The 18,396-nt window shown below is 42.5% G+C and overlaps 2 protein-coding genes across 2 annotated transcripts; one reads left to right on the top strand and one right to left on the bottom strand.

The window, feature by feature from the left end:
* Positions 1-619: 619 nt before the first annotated feature.
* Positions 620-7,803, top strand: LOC138973983 (uncharacterized). The gene is made up of 2 exons (XM_070346673.1): positions 620-6,383; positions 7,229-7,803. Exon 1 carries the CDS (start codon positions 2,359-2,361, stop codon positions 5,884-5,886), a length of 3,528 nt encoding a protein of 1,175 aa, XP_070202774.1. The 5' UTR covers positions 620-2,358; the 3' UTR covers positions 5,887-6,383; positions 7,229-7,803.
* A 180-nt stretch (positions 7,804-7,983) lies between these two features.
* LOC138974768 (uncharacterized) lies at positions 7,984-17,862 on the bottom strand. The gene is made up of 6 exons (XM_070347494.1): positions 17,855-17,862; positions 17,345-17,435; positions 16,279-16,369; positions 14,907-15,021; positions 14,201-14,365; positions 7,984-11,493 (listed from the first exon to the last, which is right to left on the bottom strand). Exons 1-6 carry the CDS (start codon positions 17,860-17,862, stop codon positions 11,115-11,117), a joined length of 849 nt encoding a protein of 282 aa, XP_070203595.1. The 3' UTR covers positions 7,984-11,114.
* Positions 17,863-18,396: the final 534 nt, after the last annotated feature.

Genomic DNA, 18,396 nt, shown 5'->3' with positions numbered 1-18,396 from the left:
TTATATGTATATTAATGCATGTTTGGGAAGTGATATGCAGTGAACATACAGTGGAATTATATTTGTGTAATTATTTGCACATAACTGTTAAATATTCGTTTACACGGAATATCACATTTTATACAAGATGGCGGTCTACTTTCCGACAACTTTTGTATCCTTATGTTATTGAGCATGTTGTTTTATACCTTCATATTATAGTTGTAATATTACGCGGGGAGTTATCATACATGTGGGGATATGGGTGTTGTGTCATGCAATTGTGGTTGCGTAATGTAATGTTAAAGTTGGATACCACAATCTAACATTTAGTGAACGTTTGTCCAGTTATTTGTAACATATCACATGGCGTATATGTGACCCTCCACGACGGTATGAGTCGCATGTCACCTTTGCATGATTTTCATATTTTTACATTTTCCTAAAGAGTTTTTTATGCTCTATCCAGTGGTGAAAACCGTTTTAGAAAAGAGCGAAAACTGTTTGAGTTATAAGCCTGTGACTAAGTTGACCCTCACACTGTTACCAGACACTTCCCGGACTTATATTAAGCCTAGCGCAGAACCGCGCGAGGTGACATGCGACTCATTTCGTGGTGGAGGGTCACATATGGTCATGATAAATACAATAAGTTTATAGGTTTAAGCAAACTATGAATCTATATTGTAAAGCCCGTTGTATAGCTAATGTATTAAATAATTATCCTTTTCCATACATGGTTACTTGGTGTAAAGTTTCGATCTTGATGTCCATCGGTATGATGCGCTAAAGGTTTGCATCACCGATGAACACTAACACAACCATCGATACACGCCAGGTAGCTAGGGATGTTATTGTTCAGTATTAAGTTGCTGTTTTATTTACATGCAGTTGGCCGGAGAGAGAACGGAGGAGGGACGTATGTTCACGTGAAGGCGTTGAGATCTGGACAGATGGGACGCTGTCAGGAGGCGACTACGGCTCACAGCAACGCAAGAAGAGCGGCGTGGGTTACTCCGACCAGTAGATTCCACCCAGAGTGTACGCAGGACCACCAGAAGACAGCATGAGGAAGGAGTCTGGTCAACTCTACATGCCTAGGAATCTGGGGAACAGCTCCGAAGGACTGGAGCTGGGTTCGACGTGCTTAGGCAGTCGGGGACCTTTCTAGGGGGTCAGAATCAGGAAGCTGCGGCCTTCTGAGGAGGGAATGACATGTGAGGCCTTGGTGGGCGTTGTGTATCCCGAAAAAGCTAAGTACTCTGTCGTGGTTAAAGCATGTGTCTGTGTTCGTGTAATTTGGTGATGCGACCTTATTGAGCGCCGTATACTAACAGGCTATTTAACCATAGGGGGGGTGCTTAGGACTGGAGTTCCAGGATAATTTCGTGTGAATTCATGTGTTGTCAATTTTCGTAGTATTTGTAGAGTGTACACGTTAAATGTGTGGATGTTTCGTGCATAAATTTGTGTTTATTATATAAAGATTATAAGTTACATGTGGTTCCTTTAGTCTTTTTATACATAGTGATGTCTGTCTCCACTTGTAAACTTTCTTGAGTGTGCGTTAGTGAGTGAGGTGTATGTTTGCGTGTGATCCCAAGATTGCTCAATCTTGTGGAGTTAAGTCGTCACGTGTCAATGGTGGAGATGCCGGGGACCCATGAGTGATATGCTTTCGAGGCGAAGCTCTGGGACCCTTTAGTTATTTTTTTTTGGAACCAAATTTGTTTGTTGTTGTGTTTGTTTGTGTTGTTGGCATAGTTTGTGTGTGGTGTTTGTTGGTTTGTGTGAGGTAGTGGTGACCGTTTGATTTGAAATGTGGTGACTGTTTAGACATCCCGTGGGTGGTTGGAGGGGACTGGACATCTCTCAGCGGTTGAGAGGTGTTGGGTTACTTAGCCACAAAGGATTCATCTTTAGTCCATCCGTTAAAGTCAGACGGCGCCACTGAAGCAGATCGAACTAGCAAATACGCATGTATTCTATATTCGGATTCGGTTAAAGTAAAGTTTCATTCCGGTATTACGCTAAGGCTATGTGGCTATTGATTGTGGTAAAGTATAACCAAATGTCAATAACTTACGCGGATTTCGTCCGATTTCTCGGTGGGCTTCGGTACGCAGTTTGATGCGTTTTCCTTTCGCGTGCATGCAAATATTTTTTCAAGTAGCGCGTTTTCATCTGAAATGGCGACGGGAGGTGATAGTGTGGATTCTCCGGTGTCAGGGCGACTTAGGTCACAGGACGTGCCGACTGATAGTTTAACCGGATTAGTTACATCTGAACTCATTAAGGAAGGCAAAATCAACTCGAGAGAAGCTTCTACATAGTCCAGGACGTGAAGAAGGGGAGTCCATTACGTACTACCAGAAGTTCATGACTTTAGGAACGCAGATGGAGTTGAAGGGAGATAGTCTTCGAGCATTCGCCGACGCTAAGATAAAGGAGATAGAGGACGTACGGGCCAACAAGGAGAGGTTGAGCTTAGAGAAGAAGAAATTGGCGATGGAGGAAAGGAAGCTGGAAGAAGCACGGGTGGAAGCTCAGAAGCAACGCGAGTTCGAGGAGAGTATAGCCCAGAAGCAGCGTGAGATGGAGGAAAAGAAACTGGGAGAAGCACGTGAAGAGGCCCAAAAGCAGCGTGACTTTGAGGAGGCCAAAGTTCAACGTATGGAAAGAATGGAGTCTGAAAGAATCGATGAGATGAAGAAACTTCAAGATGAAGCACAGAGGCACGCAGAACGATTAGAGGAACAAAGGGCAAATAATCAACGAGCTCATCAGAAGGCGAGGGATGGAATGGTAGAATCTACCAAAGTAACACTTCCTGCATTCGACGAGAACAAGGAGGATATAGAAGCTTATCTTACCAAATTCGAGAGATTCGCAGAGGAGTTAGACTGGGACCAGACAACATGGGCGAGACGCGTGAGTACCAAACTCAACGTGAAAGCGACGACCTTGATTGGGGATATGTCGAAGGAGGACGCTCGAGATTACCAGTTAGTGAAGAAAGAGTTACTGAGAGGATTCCGGTGTACAGCAGAATCGTACCGAGAGAAGTTCAGGGCAGCAAGAAGGAAGAGCGAAGAAACGTTTTCAACCTACGTGAGCCGGATAACGCGGTACCTGCACAGTTGGATGGACCTAGCGGAAAAACAACGAACTTACAAGGACCTCTTCGACCTGGTTCTTTTGGAACAGTTGCTTACTGGCATCCCGCAGTCTGTCGCTACGTTCATTCGACAGTCCAAAGCCACCAATGTAGCTGATTCAGTTGAGCAAGCTCAATGTTTCGTGGATGCACGTCCTGGTTTCGACTCATCACAGAAAGGGGGGGAAAACCAAGATAAAGGAAACAATGGGAAGACAGACAGTAAGGTGCAACTTACCCAGGGACAAAGGGTAAAAGATAGTACTGTCAAATGTTTCGGATGTGGAGGGGATCATTTCATAAGGAATTGCCCGGAAGCGGGGAAGCCGAGGGGTGGCGGAGAAATGTATGGGGCAGGCATACAATGTCACAAATGTCATAAGTTCGGACATGTCAAGAGGAACTGTCCAGGAATAACCCTTATCATCAGTCCAGAACCGGAGGAGACTGCAGTGAGAGAAGTTTTCTTGATGCGGGAGGTAGAAGCGAATTACAAGATCCATTCAGGGTTATGTGGGAAGTGTGATTGTCGTACTCAGGGAGAAACTTTCGACATGACAGTTAGGGTGAACGGGAAGGCAGTGGTAGCCATACGTGACACGGGAAGCCCAATGCTGTGTGTAAACGCTGACCTCATCGACCTGGCTACGTACACAAACAGGACAAGAGAAGTGTCAGGAGTGTTTGAAGAGCAGGGAACAGTACAGGCTCCCATAGCCATCGTGAAGTTAGAATCTTCGGTGTTTGTAGGGAACGTGGAAGCTGTCGCTATTCAGAATATGGCAATTCCTGTATTGATAGGAAACTACATGGTCCTGCCAAATGGAAAGGAAGTGAGAGTTCCGGTGTACGGAAAGAAACATGTAATTCCATCTGTGTGCGCAGCAGTTCAGACACGAGGACAAGCAAGGAGAGACGAGAGAGGGAATCTAACATTGAAGATTAATGGAGTCCCCTTGGCACAAAGGACCTGTGCTGAAATGGCTCAAGCACAAGAAGAGGATCCACACCTAAAACGTGTGCGCGAGTTGGCGGTGGAAAAGAAGCCATGGCGTCAACAAGGAACCGGGAATGTTCGATTCGTGATACGTAAAGCTTTGTTGTACAGAGAATACTCAGGTGCGGATGGAGTGGATCACCGACAGTTAGTGGTGCCCAGTGAGTTCCAGAATGAGGTGATGAGATTAGCTCACGATGCACCCATGGCGGGACACCTAGGGGGAACGAGAACCAGGAATAGGATATGGACAGAATTCTATTGGCCTGGTATGTGCCCCGACATCAGACGATACGTGGCATCATGTGACGCTTGCCAGAGAACTACGGCAAAAGGGAAAGTGAAGCCAGTACCATTGGAAAGAATGCCGTTGATCGATGTCCCGTTCAAGCAGGTAGCGGTGGACATCATAGGGCCGATTCATCCGCCGTCAGACCGAGGACACCGTTTCATACTGGTAACAGTAGACTATGCCACCCGGTATCCTGAAGCAACCCCTCTCAAGAAAATCGATACACCACATGTGGCGGAAGCGTTGTGGGAGAACTGGACCAGAGTGGGCATACCTGAAAAAGTGTTGTCAGATAACGGTACCCAGTTCAAGAGCGAAATGATGCAGGAGGTGTACAACCTGATGTCAGTACATGGAATGTACACAACTCCATACCACGCGCAATGCAATGGTCTAGTTGAACGTTTCAATGGTACGCTGAAACAGATGCTGAAACGACTCTGCCAGGAGCAACCCAAGGAATGGGACAGGTTCATTCCGGCGTGTTTGTTTGCATATAGGGAAGTTCCGCAGGAGTCGTTAAAATTCTCACCGTTTGAACTACTCTATGGGCGAACTGTGAGGGGACCTATGCAGGTATTACGGAAGCTGTGGACCAAGGAAGAGACAGACCAAGAAGTGAGAACCACTGCCGAGTACGTTGTGGACCTGCGGAATCGAGTTGAGGAGACATGCAGGATTGCCAGAGAAAACCTCGGGAAGGCGACAGAGCGATACGCAAGGGCAGCGGACAGGAAGGCAGAAGACAGACAATTCAAGGAAGGAGATGAGGTGTTGCTGCTTCTTCCAATGAAAAAGAACAAGCTGGAAATCGCTTGGCGTGGACCTTACGTCATCAAGGAGCGATGCGGCATGAACGACTACCGGATTCAAGTGGGGAGTAAAAAGAAATTATTCCACGTCAACCTCTTGAAGAGATACGTCAGGAGGAGAGAGATCCCAGCGGTTGTAGGAGTGGTGCTGGAAGAAGAGGAACTGGAAGAAGTGCCTGAAGTCTCAGCAGGACAGAACACCATTCCATTAGTGCCAGTAGAAGCGGGAGAGGGACCCAAAGATGTTAGCATCAATGACGTGTTACCCGCCCAAAAACAACAAGAGCTGAGGGATTTGACAATTGAGTTTGAGAACCAATTCACCGATCTTCCTCGTACTACAAATCTTGAGGAATGTGAAATCACCGTTCTCGAAGATACACCAGTGCGAGTGAGGCAGTACCCATTGCCTCACGTGGCCATGGATTGCATAAGGAAGGAAGTGCAAGCTTATTCTTTCCGAGTGCAGACCATCAAAGGAGTGAACAACGTGGACGCTGACTTCATGAGTCGGGTTGCTCTTGATATACAGGGTGCTCACTGTTGGTGGTTACCGTTAGTTCGAGCTGGTGATGGAGGTGTGTCACAACCCGAGGTTTTAGAGATGCAGAAGAAGCTTAAACAGGCTTTTTGTAGATACACGAGATGATGTAATTGTTATATGTTTGAGTGTATATAATAATTGTGTTATTTACAACATAAGCATTGGAGTCCAAACACTATTATAGAATGTATGCGTGTGGGATGTGAGATGCTTTACGCCTGTAACTTCGCGTATTTGCAAGTTTGTGTCCGAATCGGGGAACGGGCCATAGTCACCCGGTAACGCGGGGTGAACAAACCAGGTCAAGCTGCAGAAAACGAAAGTTTGTAAATATGTGTTGGGCACAGTCGTGCAAATTAAATAATGTTCATTTCACCTGGTAAGATAATATAGTGTAATGCATAAATTATATTATAGCGTATCTATAGGCTATTTAGTAAGAGAAGAATTAACATAGTCCGGGTCAGCGGTGTACGAATACACTTTGGCACCCCGTCAGCGAACTAGCACGGTTTTGGTTCAGTGCTACCCGAGAGAGTCAACGGTACGGTTGCAGACGTACTGGCGGGCGCGAGTACTCCATCACCCGGCGGTTTTTTACGGTGAGCGTTGTCATTGACTTGGCGGGTGGACTATTGTTTCGAATTGCTGTGGCTGAGTAGATGTCGTTGTCTAATGTTTGTTTTGTTTGTGTTTACGTTTCAGTAGTGTTGTAATATTGTGGGACACGTTGATTTTGAAGCGTGTTTATGTCCGTGGGAATGTGCACGGGAAATATGAGAATTACATCGACCGGCCCATTACTACCTATTCGTATAGGGAGCCTCGGGATTTATATGTATATTAATGCATGTTTGGGAAGTGATATGCAGTGAACATACAGTGGAATTATATTTGTGTAATTATTTGCACATAACTGTTAAATATTCGTTTACACGGAATATCACATTTTATACAAGATGGCGGTCTACTTTCCGACAACTTTTGTATCCTTATGTTATTGAGCATGTTGTTTTATACCTTCATATTATAGTTGTAATATTACGCGGGGAGTTATCATACATGTGGGGATATGGGTGTTGTGTCATGCAATTGTGGTTGCGTAATGTAATGTTAAAGTTGGATACCACAATCTAACATTTAGTGAACGTTTGTCCAGTTATTTGTAACATATCACATGGCGTATATGGTCATGATAAATACAATAAGTTTATAGGTTTAAGCAAACTATGAATCTATATTGTAAAGCCCGTTGTATAGCTAATGTATTAAATAATTATCCTTTTCCATACATGGTTACTTGGTGTAAAGTTTCGATCTTGATGTCCATCGGTATGATGCGCTAAAGGTTTGCATCACCGATGAACACTAACACAACCATCGATACACGCCAGGTAGCTAGGGATGTTATTGTTCAGTATTAAGTTGCTGTTTTATTTACATGCAGTTGGCCGGAGAGAGAACGGAGGAGGGACGTATGTTCACGTGAAGGCGTTGAGATCTGGACAGATGGGACGCTGTCAGGAGGCGACTACGGCTCACAGCAACGCAAGAAGAGCGGCGTGGGTTACTCCGACCAGTAGATTCCACCCAGAGTGTACGCAGGACCACCAGAAGACAGCATGAGGAAGGAGTCTGGTCAACTCTACATGCCTAGGAATCTGGGGAACAGCTCCGAAGGACTGGAGCTGGGTTCGACGTGCTTAGGCAGTCGGGGACCTTTCTAGGGGGTCAGAATCAGGAAGCTGCGGCCTTCTGAGGAGGGAAGGACATGTGAGGCCTTGGTGGGCGTTGTGTATCCCGAAAAAGCTAAGTACTCTGTCGTGGTTAAAGCATGTGTCTGTGTTCGTGTAATTTGGTGATGCGACCTTATTGAGCGCCGTATACTAACAGGCTATTTAACCATAGGGGGGGTGCTTAGGACTGGAGTTCCAGGATAATTTCGTGTGAATTCATGTGTTGTCAATTTTCGTAGTATTTGTAGAGTGTACACGTTAAATGTGTGGATGTTTCGTGCATAAATTTGTGTTTATTATATAAAGATTATAAGTTACATGTGGTTCCTTTAGTCTTTTTATACATAGTGATGTCTGTCTCCACTTGTAAACTTTCTTGAGTGTGCGTTAGTGAGTGAGGTGTATGTTTGCGTGTGATCCCAAGATTGCTCAATCTTGTGGAGTTAAGTCGTCACGTGTCATACAGCTACACGGAGCAGCATATCGAAATTACGTAGGACAATGACAAAGACATTGTTGTGTATGCGTGTCATCACATAAAGCAAACAAAACCTGATAAAAGACGTTGTATTGGTTTTCTGTTAAATGCTGTGAACGTTCATGCCAATATATATATATATAGATAAAGGTAAGATGCAAGCATATATGCAAACATACGATCATTTTACGTTAATTATAAGTTGATTTTAAGAGATAACATGGTCGACATATATTTGTTATTTTGGATTCACAAGATGCCGAACATTACAATTCAACTATTTTCAAGCAGAAATGATATTCTCGCTCAGGTGTGGATGGCCAGCACAGATGTGCAATTTGTCCTGGATGAGCATGCCTGTGGAATGTACATTGTGACATACATTAGCAAGAGCCTGCGTGGCATGAGCGATCTTCTAAAACACGCTGATGATGAGGCAAAACGTGGCAACCAAAGTGTCAAACAAAAAGTCAGACACATTGCGAACAAGTTTTTGAACCACTGCGAAGTGTCTGCCCAGGAAGCTGTCTACCTCCTGATGCAGCTGCCTTTGTCCCGGTGCACAAGGGACGTGATTTTTGTCAACACATCACCCCCCTGCCAGCGAGTTGGTCTGCTCAAGAATTCCACCATGCTTGAAGCAATGAAAGATGTGGACACAGATGTGACTCTCACAAGCCTGATCGACAAGTACTCTGAAAGACCAAAGGAGTTGGAAAACATCTGTCTTGCAGACTTTGCTACTTCGTACGACGTGAGAAAGGCAGGATCAAGCAGCAGAACAGGTAAGACAAAGGAGACTGAACAGGATTTCCTCCCTGAAGGTGAATATGAGGAGGATGCAACCGACAACAACCGGAACAATGACTCCTCTTCTGGTCACCTGTACAAACTTCCTGATGGCAAAGTCTTGTACCACCGGAGAAAACCAAAAGTTCTGCGCTGTGTTCGCTTTTCTCTGGAGTCTGACTCAGAAAACCACTACAGAGAGAAGCTGATGTTGTACATCCCATGGCGAAACGAGGACAAGGACATCATTGGTGGGTGTGGGACATACCATGAGGGATTTGAACAGATGAAAAAAACAGTGTTCGAAGTCAGCAGCAAGTTTGAGACCAATGCTACTACTGAGGTTCAGGTGTGGGGAAGAGTCGCTGTATTCTGGCTATTTACCACGCCCTTGTCCGTTACCTAAGCAGTCGCCCTGGAGACAATCCGGATTGCCTTCCGGTACTTCTTGCCGCTCCAACAGGCAAGGCTGCCTATAACATCAGAGGTGTGACACTACACACATCCTTCTGCCTCACTGCAAACGAGAGTCTCAGTGATTACGTGAAACTTGACGCCAGTCGCTTGAACACACTTCGGTCAACTCTTGCAGAATTGTGATTGGTGATCATTGATGAAATTTCCATGGTTGGTGCCAACATGTTGGGTTTTGTCAGTCAGCGTCTGCAACAAGTGATGGGTTGCAGCAAGCCGTTTGGTGGTGTCAGTGTCCTTGCTGTTGGTGATCTGGTCCAGCTGAGACCAGTCATGGATCGCTGGGTATTTCAGCCAAGTCGTGGACCGTATGAAGCACTAGCACCAATTGTCTGGCAGGAGCTGTTCATGGGGCATTCTTGAAAGCTCATTAAACAATTCCATTTAGTTTAAGAGATATTTGCAATTAAACACCCTTCTGGATCCACACGGACCCACGACCACCGGCGAAGGTTAAACATCTTAGGATGCCGTCCAGAACTTGACTCTACGAGTTGACTACAAGGGCAGTCTGTTGGAGCTAATAGCAAGATGTAGATGTGGTACTTTTCAGCAGGTGTACGGGAACGTGGACGGGTAACGCCATCAAATCGAATTGTTACGTCACGCGTTTGCCAAGATCTGCAGTCTTGGTGGGAGCAAAACTAGGTATGATTTTAAACATTGGAGAAAAAAAAAAGTTAGTCACGTAGTAAATGTTGGGTTTATTTGGTATACCATATCCAACGCTAAACAATCAGTGACTTGAATACAACAATGACAGGCAGGATCGGGACATTTTCCATTACGGAATGCGTTAATGTCATTGATGATTTGTTCATGCCATTGTGCAAGTGTAACTTTACAATGAAGGGGGTTATTGTTCTAGTCAATTACGTTTGGCGAATCTCTTCATAGTTTGTGCACGAGAACTTCGGTTCACAGCCATTCCAGGAAGCTTAATTTCTGTCTGCAAGTCACATGATCCGACTAATACCGTTTCTCCAAAATGTGTTGCAAATCACCTCTCTGAAATTGAATGCTTTGCTGTCTGGGATTGCCATGGACCTAGCTGTTACTGCAATATTTTGGCCAACGATTATCTGCAGTGGGAACGGGGTGTTTGTGTAAACAAGCGCAGTCATAACATCCAAAAGGGAAAAAAACATATAGTGTTGAAATCACGTAAGTATGTCTACCGCTGAATACCAAACCTCCTACTGTTGAGTCCATTCCTGAATTCATTTTTTGAAAGTACACAAAACTCAGACCATTTGACACATACACTTGCCTTTGTTTGGACTGATCATGCTCAAGCCAACGTTAATGCAAACCACATATTCGGTCAACACATGCACAAGTTAATGTTTGTAGGTTGAAATTTGGGAAGTCACCCTGTACCAAACAATTACAGAACATAATGATGCTTACAATTACACAGGCAATCCAAATATCCCCAATTTCGCGGATTTACTCAAAAGTAAAAGAAATTCCACCAACATGCTTTATAGTTTAACCCAGGTGAGAGGAACACAATAGTGTTTTTTCATGACATGCGCAATTTATATTTCACCAGCGTGGGCTAAATTCATATTTACATGGCAAACATGCCTCAATTTTGGGGGGCAATACTCCCACCAGGGGCTATGCTGCCCCCTGGACCACCTTCAAACATTCTTCCTTGAATGTATTTCCTGATTACAAATACAGAGGCTAAGATTGCAGTAACCGAAAAAACGTCCTTGAATTTACAAAAGCTAAAGGTCAACATAACCCCCGAAAGATTCAGTTCATCCAAATTCTCAATTGTCTCAGACATGCTGATAGCCCGAATGGTTCCCGTCATCAGTTATCTCAAGTCTCGGGTTAGGGGTCAGTCAGTCTGAATAGTTCGGATCATCAGATTTCTCAAGCTTCGGCTGTGGGGTCAAATAGTCTGAATAGTTCACGTCATCAGACATATCTTGAGGGGAACAGAGTGTGAGATAGTCTGGCGGATTTTCTGCGTCAGTGCTCTCGCGTGGCATGGAAGGCGTCAGATAGTCTGAACCATCCCCGTTTCTGTTTGAAGCCTTTTTTGGTGGTGAATTCTGCACTTTGCCGTCTCCGTGCCCTGCTCCATCGTAGTCATCACACTCATCATAGGGGTTGCACGGGTCTTCATCAGCAGAACATGTTTTAGTCAGTAAGCTGGCAATGTTTGGATTTTCCATGCCGATGACGTCATAGTCGCTGACAGGTCTTTCGTGTTGCTTGCTGGAAAGAAAGGACACACAGTGATTACAGGTATCGACTGAGTTGTTTCCCTTGTATTACTGTGGAAATAAATACAGGTACCACAACAGAAGTACTGTTCTAATGCAAGGCTCCATATTCAAACCTGTGTTGCCTTGAAAAAGCTTCTAAAAAAACCAACAATATGACACAATGCCATGAGCCAACAATATGTCACGTTATCTGTGTCAGCTGTACAGTGTGCTGGCTTGTGCTGTTGGCGAAAGAAACGCAATTCATTCGCGCCCACTGTTGCAAGGGTTTTTTCGTCATTTTCAAATTGTCGTAAAATTTGAACAAGATAAGGTATTACAAATAGAAAGACAGATTCGTGGAGGATATTTTACTGGCTGTACGTAGTGCATATTATTTAATCGGTTTTTTTTGTTACCTTTTTATAAACTGTGTAATACAGGGTAGGGTGAAAGTAGCGGATTCAACCTTACCACGCGCACACCTATGTAGCGTAATTATGTTGCTGCATTTTAGCTTTCAATTGGGAGAAAACAACCCACATTACCAAATGATGGGACAATGTAGTAATGAACATGCAAGTGAACACATATTTTGTGAAAATTATGATTGAACATAAGAAGCTGTGATGTGGTGGAACATGTAACTTCAGCGGCATCAGAACCACTTAACTATTGATTCATTGTACCCATTGTAGTATGTAACAATGATACCCACAAAGAGGCGCATTCATGGAACGAGATAGGCTACCAAGCAACCACAAGAAGACCAAGATACACAAGCCAGGTCACTATAATAACGAAGAGACAATGCAGAGGTGCTGAAAACCCCCCAAGTCGAAACCATGTAAGACAACAAGCTAGACAACACAGGCCAAGAACAGACAACGCAATGTTAAACAAGTCGCGTAAGGCGAAAATACAGCATTTAGTCAAGTAGCTGTCGAACTCACAGAATGAAACTGAACGCAAGGCAACGCAGCAAGACCATATACTCGTAGCATCGTCAGTCCACCGCGCACGGCAAAGGCAGTGAAATTGACAAGAAGAGCGGGGTAGTACCGTACTTGCGCTGAGAAGGAAAGCACGCTTTTCTGTACCACTCTTCGTTTTAACTTTCTGAGCGTGTTTTTAATCCAAACATATCATATCTATATGTTTTTTGGAATCATGAACCGACAAGGAATAAGATGAAAGTGTTTTTAAATTGATTTGGACAATTTAATTTTGATAATAATTTTTATATTGTTAATTTTCAGAGCTTGTTTTTAATCCAAATATAACATATGTATATGTTTTTGGAATCGGAAAATGATGGGGAATAAGATGAACGTAAATTTGGATCGTTTTATAAAAAAAATTTTTTTTTACAATTTTCAGATTTTTAATGACCAAAGTCATTAATTAATTATTAAGCCATCAAGCTGAAATGCAATACCGAAGTCCGGGCTTTGTCGAAGATTACTTGACCAAAATTTCAACCAATTTGGTTGACAAATGAGGGCGTGACAGTGCCGCCTCAACTTTCCCGAAAAGTCGGATATGACGTCATCAAAGACATTTATCAAAAAAATGAAAAAAACGTGTGAGGATATCATACCCAGGAACTCTCATGTCACATTTCAAAAAGATCGGTCCAGTGGTTTAGTCTGAATCGCTCCACACACACACACACAGACACACATACACCACGACCCTCGTCTCGATTCCCCCTCTACGTTAAAACATTTAGTCAAAACTTGACTAAATGTAACAACAAGTCGCGTAAGGCGAAAATACAATATTTAGTCAAGTAGCTGTCGAACTCACAGAATGAAACTGAACGCAATGCCATTTTTCAGCAAGACCGTATACTCGTAGCATCGTCAGTCCACCGCTCATGGCAAAGGCAGTGAAATTGACAAGAAGAGCGGGGTAGTAGTTGCGCTAAGAAGGATAGCACGCTTTTCTGTACCTCTCTTTGTTTTAACTTTCTGAGCGTGTTTTTAATCCAAACATATCATATCTATATGTTTTTGGAATCAGGAACTGACAAGGAATAAGATGAAAGTGTTTTTAAATTGATTTGGACAATTTAATTTTGATAATAATTTTTATATATTTAATTTTCAGAGCTTGTTTTTAATCCGAATATAACATATTTATATGTTTTTGGAATCAGCAAATGATGGAGAATAAGATAAACGTAAATTTGGATCGTTTTATAAATTTTTATTTTTTTTTACAATTTTCAGATTTTTAATGACCAAAGTCATTAATTAATTTTTAAGCCACCAAGCTGAAATGCAATACCGAAGTCCGGGCTTCGTCGAAGATTACTTGACCAAAATTTCAACCAATTTGGTTGAAAAATGAGGGCGTGACAGTGCCGCCTCAACTTTCACGAAAAGCCGGATATGACGTCATCAAAGACATTTATCAAAAAAATGAAAAAAAGAATGGGGATTTCATACCCAGGAACTCTCATGTCAAATTTCATAAAGATCGGTCCAGTAGTTTAGTCTGAATCGCTCTACACACACACACAGACACACAGACACACATGCACCACGACCCTCGTCTCGATTCCCCCCTCTACGTTAAAACATTTAGTCAAAACTTGACTAAATGTAACAAATCAAAACAAAAAGAAATATGACACAATGAGATGCAAGATGTGAAAATGCAAGAGTGATTAAGACGTCACAGTAACTCAGAACATGATTGACATGCCATACCCAAAACTGGAGTTGTCAAGTTCAAATCCCAGGGGACTGAGTTGCATTGGACCCTGGCGACCACTGTGCCCGGAAGCTGTACTCTGTCCAGCAATGGCCAGGGCGCTGTAGTCATGCTCGTCATCGTGTCTTGCTTGTCTGCCTGCATGTTGCCAGCCTAGACGTCTGCAACAATAGTTATGAAATAAACACGACGAATGCTACAACTACGAACTTGGTTCTCGTTCGTAGTGAGGTTTCAGTGTATCCCATTATTATGTTGTTTTTGTTGCTGTATTCGTGTAGCATTCGTTTCTTATTAAGTAAACATATCGAGAACCTGTTTGTTTGAATCAACTACAGTCTTAAAGTAATTGCGCAAGAAAAAGATGAAGAATCAGGGCACTCTTGAATAAGACTTGATTCAGGAAAGCATGGTTGCAAAGTACATTTGTAATGAACGTTAAAATGGAAGTTACCATTGAATTGTCTTCTCAGAGTGAAGAGACAATGCTGATAATACTGGAATGTTCGCGAAACACAGACATCAAAATGATTTTTTTTTAAACAGTGAAACAAACAGACTAAAATCAATATAGACACCAAAATAATTATGCAGAACAAAGTGAGATACTGAAATAAGTTAGACAAAAAGCATGGCGGTGAATCTGATTTGGCAATGCGATCAAACGGGGGTGGGTATATGTGTGTAGTTCTAGAGCCTAACCTGTAAATTACGACGACAAGAACGACGAGAATCAGCACCACCAGAAAACCAAACACTCCTCCAATGCTTGCACCAAGGACAACGGTGGAGATGGGAGAAAGTTCGTCCTGCTTTACTGTTGATACACAAACATATCGATCGGCACTGACTGCTTTAAATATTCTACGATTCAAAAATTCCACAGGAAATAATACCAAGAGTTACACTTTATTTGTAATCGAAGAACTTTCACAATTCGTGGTTTCACATCCACTATTTATCAATATATAAATATACAAAGGATATATATAAAGGAAGCCAAAGGCAAACTCCTCCGTATCCTCCTTGATTGCCTTCACAAGGTATATTGCATTACTTCGATTCGTGTCGTACGCATTTTCCCAGCCCAGGACGCATTTTAGACGATTACATATGAAATAATTTTACGCTATACATCGTCACGCTCATAAGATAATTGCCTATGTCATTTTTTTATGTTTTGAGAAAAACGCAAAAAACTGTATTTGGTTTCTGAACACTCTGCCTATCTCATTTTAGTTATAAGTTGCAAACTGCCTATCTCGAGCGGTGACAGCTGAATAAACGTGAGATAAAGAGCTGACAGCAACATTTTCAATCAGCAAAACTGCGTAACAACCCACAAATAGCTTTTGCATACTTTCACATTCACAAAACAAGTCTTCCTGTATCATAAAGAAAAAGTGCCTAACTCAAGAAACGAGATCCGCAGTTTTGCTTACGTTACCGTGGCAATGGTTTCCGATTGTCTGATAGTTTGTACTCTCTAACACAATATTTTATTAAACAAAGTTTTAATTTTGTGTTTTTGGCATGCTAGACTCAAGAAGATGACAGCATAACATTATCATATTATTTTACACTGGTGCTATAGTATGGGTTAACGTGAAACAACGCCTCTTCAGTTGAATTAATAAACCATTAAAAGTAAGCACAGGTACATATGTGAATGGTCAAAATAATATTTATATAAGACCTGGGAACCCCTGTTTTGCACTTGGATTATTCTCAATCAAACTTGGTGTATTTAAAAACAAAATGAGCGTACTCTACATAGCATTAATTTTGAAGATCCATTATTCAAACATGTTTCACACGCGCCCGTCGCATCGTTAATTGAATTTACCAACACGTTTAAAACAAATGCTTGTGTCAATGTTTACTGACAAAAAGTGTAGTCATGTGCCAAAATACTGGATTGGCTTTGGGATGCGTTTGTGAAGAAAAGCAGTCTAGGAATTGTTCTCGTCGAATTTGTTTCCACTAACCGTACTACTCGTATACTAGACAATCAGGCGTACACAATAAGGTGAAATCGTATTGGTTCCCAGGTCTGTAATATACACATCTTTACCACACTCAGTGCCTGTGTAGGTGTAGCCCCGCGTGCATGTTTTGATGAGTTTGATCAGAACCTCTGCTTTCTTCAGGACTGCATCAATAGTCTGGGGATGAAGAGATAAAGCACTAAGGATTAGGGCGTGTTAAAGTGGTTGCATTGGTGGGTATACTTAATACTGAACACATCATATTTATTTGCCCAAGATTGTGAGTTTGCCCTGGTTAAGAAAACATCCAATCTAGCCAAGTACACACGCATATTTGGGATCTCTGGGCTGCCTTTTGCATTTGCCGGGTTTGGCAGACCCTTGAATTTAACCCCCGCGGTATAACAAACTGTTTTTTTCAAATGCTCCACAGGCATTTTTGTTTAGTCTGATCTTTAGAAATGTTTGTTTTAAATGGCAATTCATTCAAGTAAAAAGAAGTTATGGCCCTTGTTAATTTTTGCCTATTGCCAACAAAATACGAACACTTCATGGCGGACAATTAAGAACAACTTTTTCACAAAATATTTCGTGTATTAAATTACTTTGCAAAGTAAGAAATAAGGCACCTCAATCTTCAAACGTGTTTTACAATTCGAGGCCGATGTCTGCTGCTTTGTCGTATTAACACCAAAACAACGCAACACATATGTTCAAACTGTTTGAAACATGTACCAAAAAGCAGAAGAAAGAGCTGTATTCAGCTGAGATTCGTTCCCTCTTCTTTTACTGAAAACGTATGATGAGCCTGGTAAAACTCTTTAGGAATTATCCACCCACCCCCTCTCTCTCTGGGTGTTATCGGTGTCAGTCAAATAGATTAACCAGATAGTTTGGCTTAGAACAACAAGCAGCCACACTGTTGCTTCTGGTATATACGTATGTGTTTACCCCTATTCACAAGTGTGGACCGATCTATGATGATTTACTAGACAATCCGCACAATCAGCAGTTATGAACGCTTTTCTAACTGATTTGAAGAAGTTATCGCCGTCTTATTATTGTATTCAATGACCAAACATTCGCATAAAAAAAAAACATTTGCCATCACGAAACGTCTCCTCCCAGTCATCCTTAAGAGTAGTGTATTACCTTCAGATCAAAGGCGTCGCCCTGAGCTGCATCAACCAACACACTCCGAGTTGATACAGCGGTTTGGTCCACTTTGGATGGCAGGGTGTCTCTGTACAATTTGCAAAAACGAAGTCATCAAGTGAGTGGAGTGCAGCGTTTTCAACTGCATGTACATAATACAGCAGTAATCCCACCTTTATCAGTCTATGCGTGTGTATGTGTGTGTATGTGTGAGTGTGTGTGTGTGCGTGTGTGTGTATGTGTGTGTGTGTGTGTGTGTGTGTCTCTCTCTCTCTCTCTCTCTCTCTCTCTCTCTCTCTCTCTCTCTCTCTCTCTCTCTCTCTCTCTCTCTCTCTCTCTCTCTCTCCCTATATCTCTCTCTTCCTGTGTCTTTCTCTCTTTGCCTCAGTTTCTCTCTTGCTTTGTATCTCTCATATTTGTCTCCGTTACTCTGTTTCTCTTTATATATCTTAAGTACGTGCGAACGTACATATGTGACCCTCCACTACGGAATGAGTCGCATGTCACCTTTTCATGATTTTCATATGTTTACATTTTCTTAAAGAGTTTTTTTTATTCTCCATCCAGTGGTGAAAACCGTTTTAGAAAAGTGTGAACACTTTTCGAGTTATAAGCCGGTGACTATGGTGACCCTCACACTGTTACTAGACACCCCGTGGACTTATATTATGCCTAGCGCAGAACCGCGTGAGGTGACATGCGACTCATTTCGTGGTGGAGGGTCACATATAGACAAAGACAAATTATATTTAATCAAACACACTTGCACTTGCACGCACAAACACGCGTACCGAAATATGCATAATTAACTAACAATAAAAACCCTCCCCCCTCTCCCCGCACACACACACACGTGCGTAAACAAGGCTGCGTGGTTATGTGTACATTGTTCGATACCAATTTAGCATGACACCCATTGTCTGATTTATTGTTTGGTTGAATGGTAAATTGATGTAATAGTCTGTTCATTTCTGTGGTTTGAATCAATTTAATGGTAATGTCTGTTGCGCTATTGATATCACAATGACATTGCATTGAATTGGAAATGT

The sequence above is a fragment of the Littorina saxatilis genome, linkage group LG8, assembly GCF_037325665.1.
Source record: "Littorina saxatilis isolate snail1 linkage group LG8, US_GU_Lsax_2.0, whole genome shotgun sequence".
NCBI classification, from domain to species: Eukaryota; Metazoa; Mollusca; class Gastropoda; order Littorinimorpha; family Littorinidae; genus Littorina; species Littorina saxatilis.
Note: the sequence above shows the minus strand (reverse complement) of the source record. Positions and strands in the feature narration are given on the sequence as shown.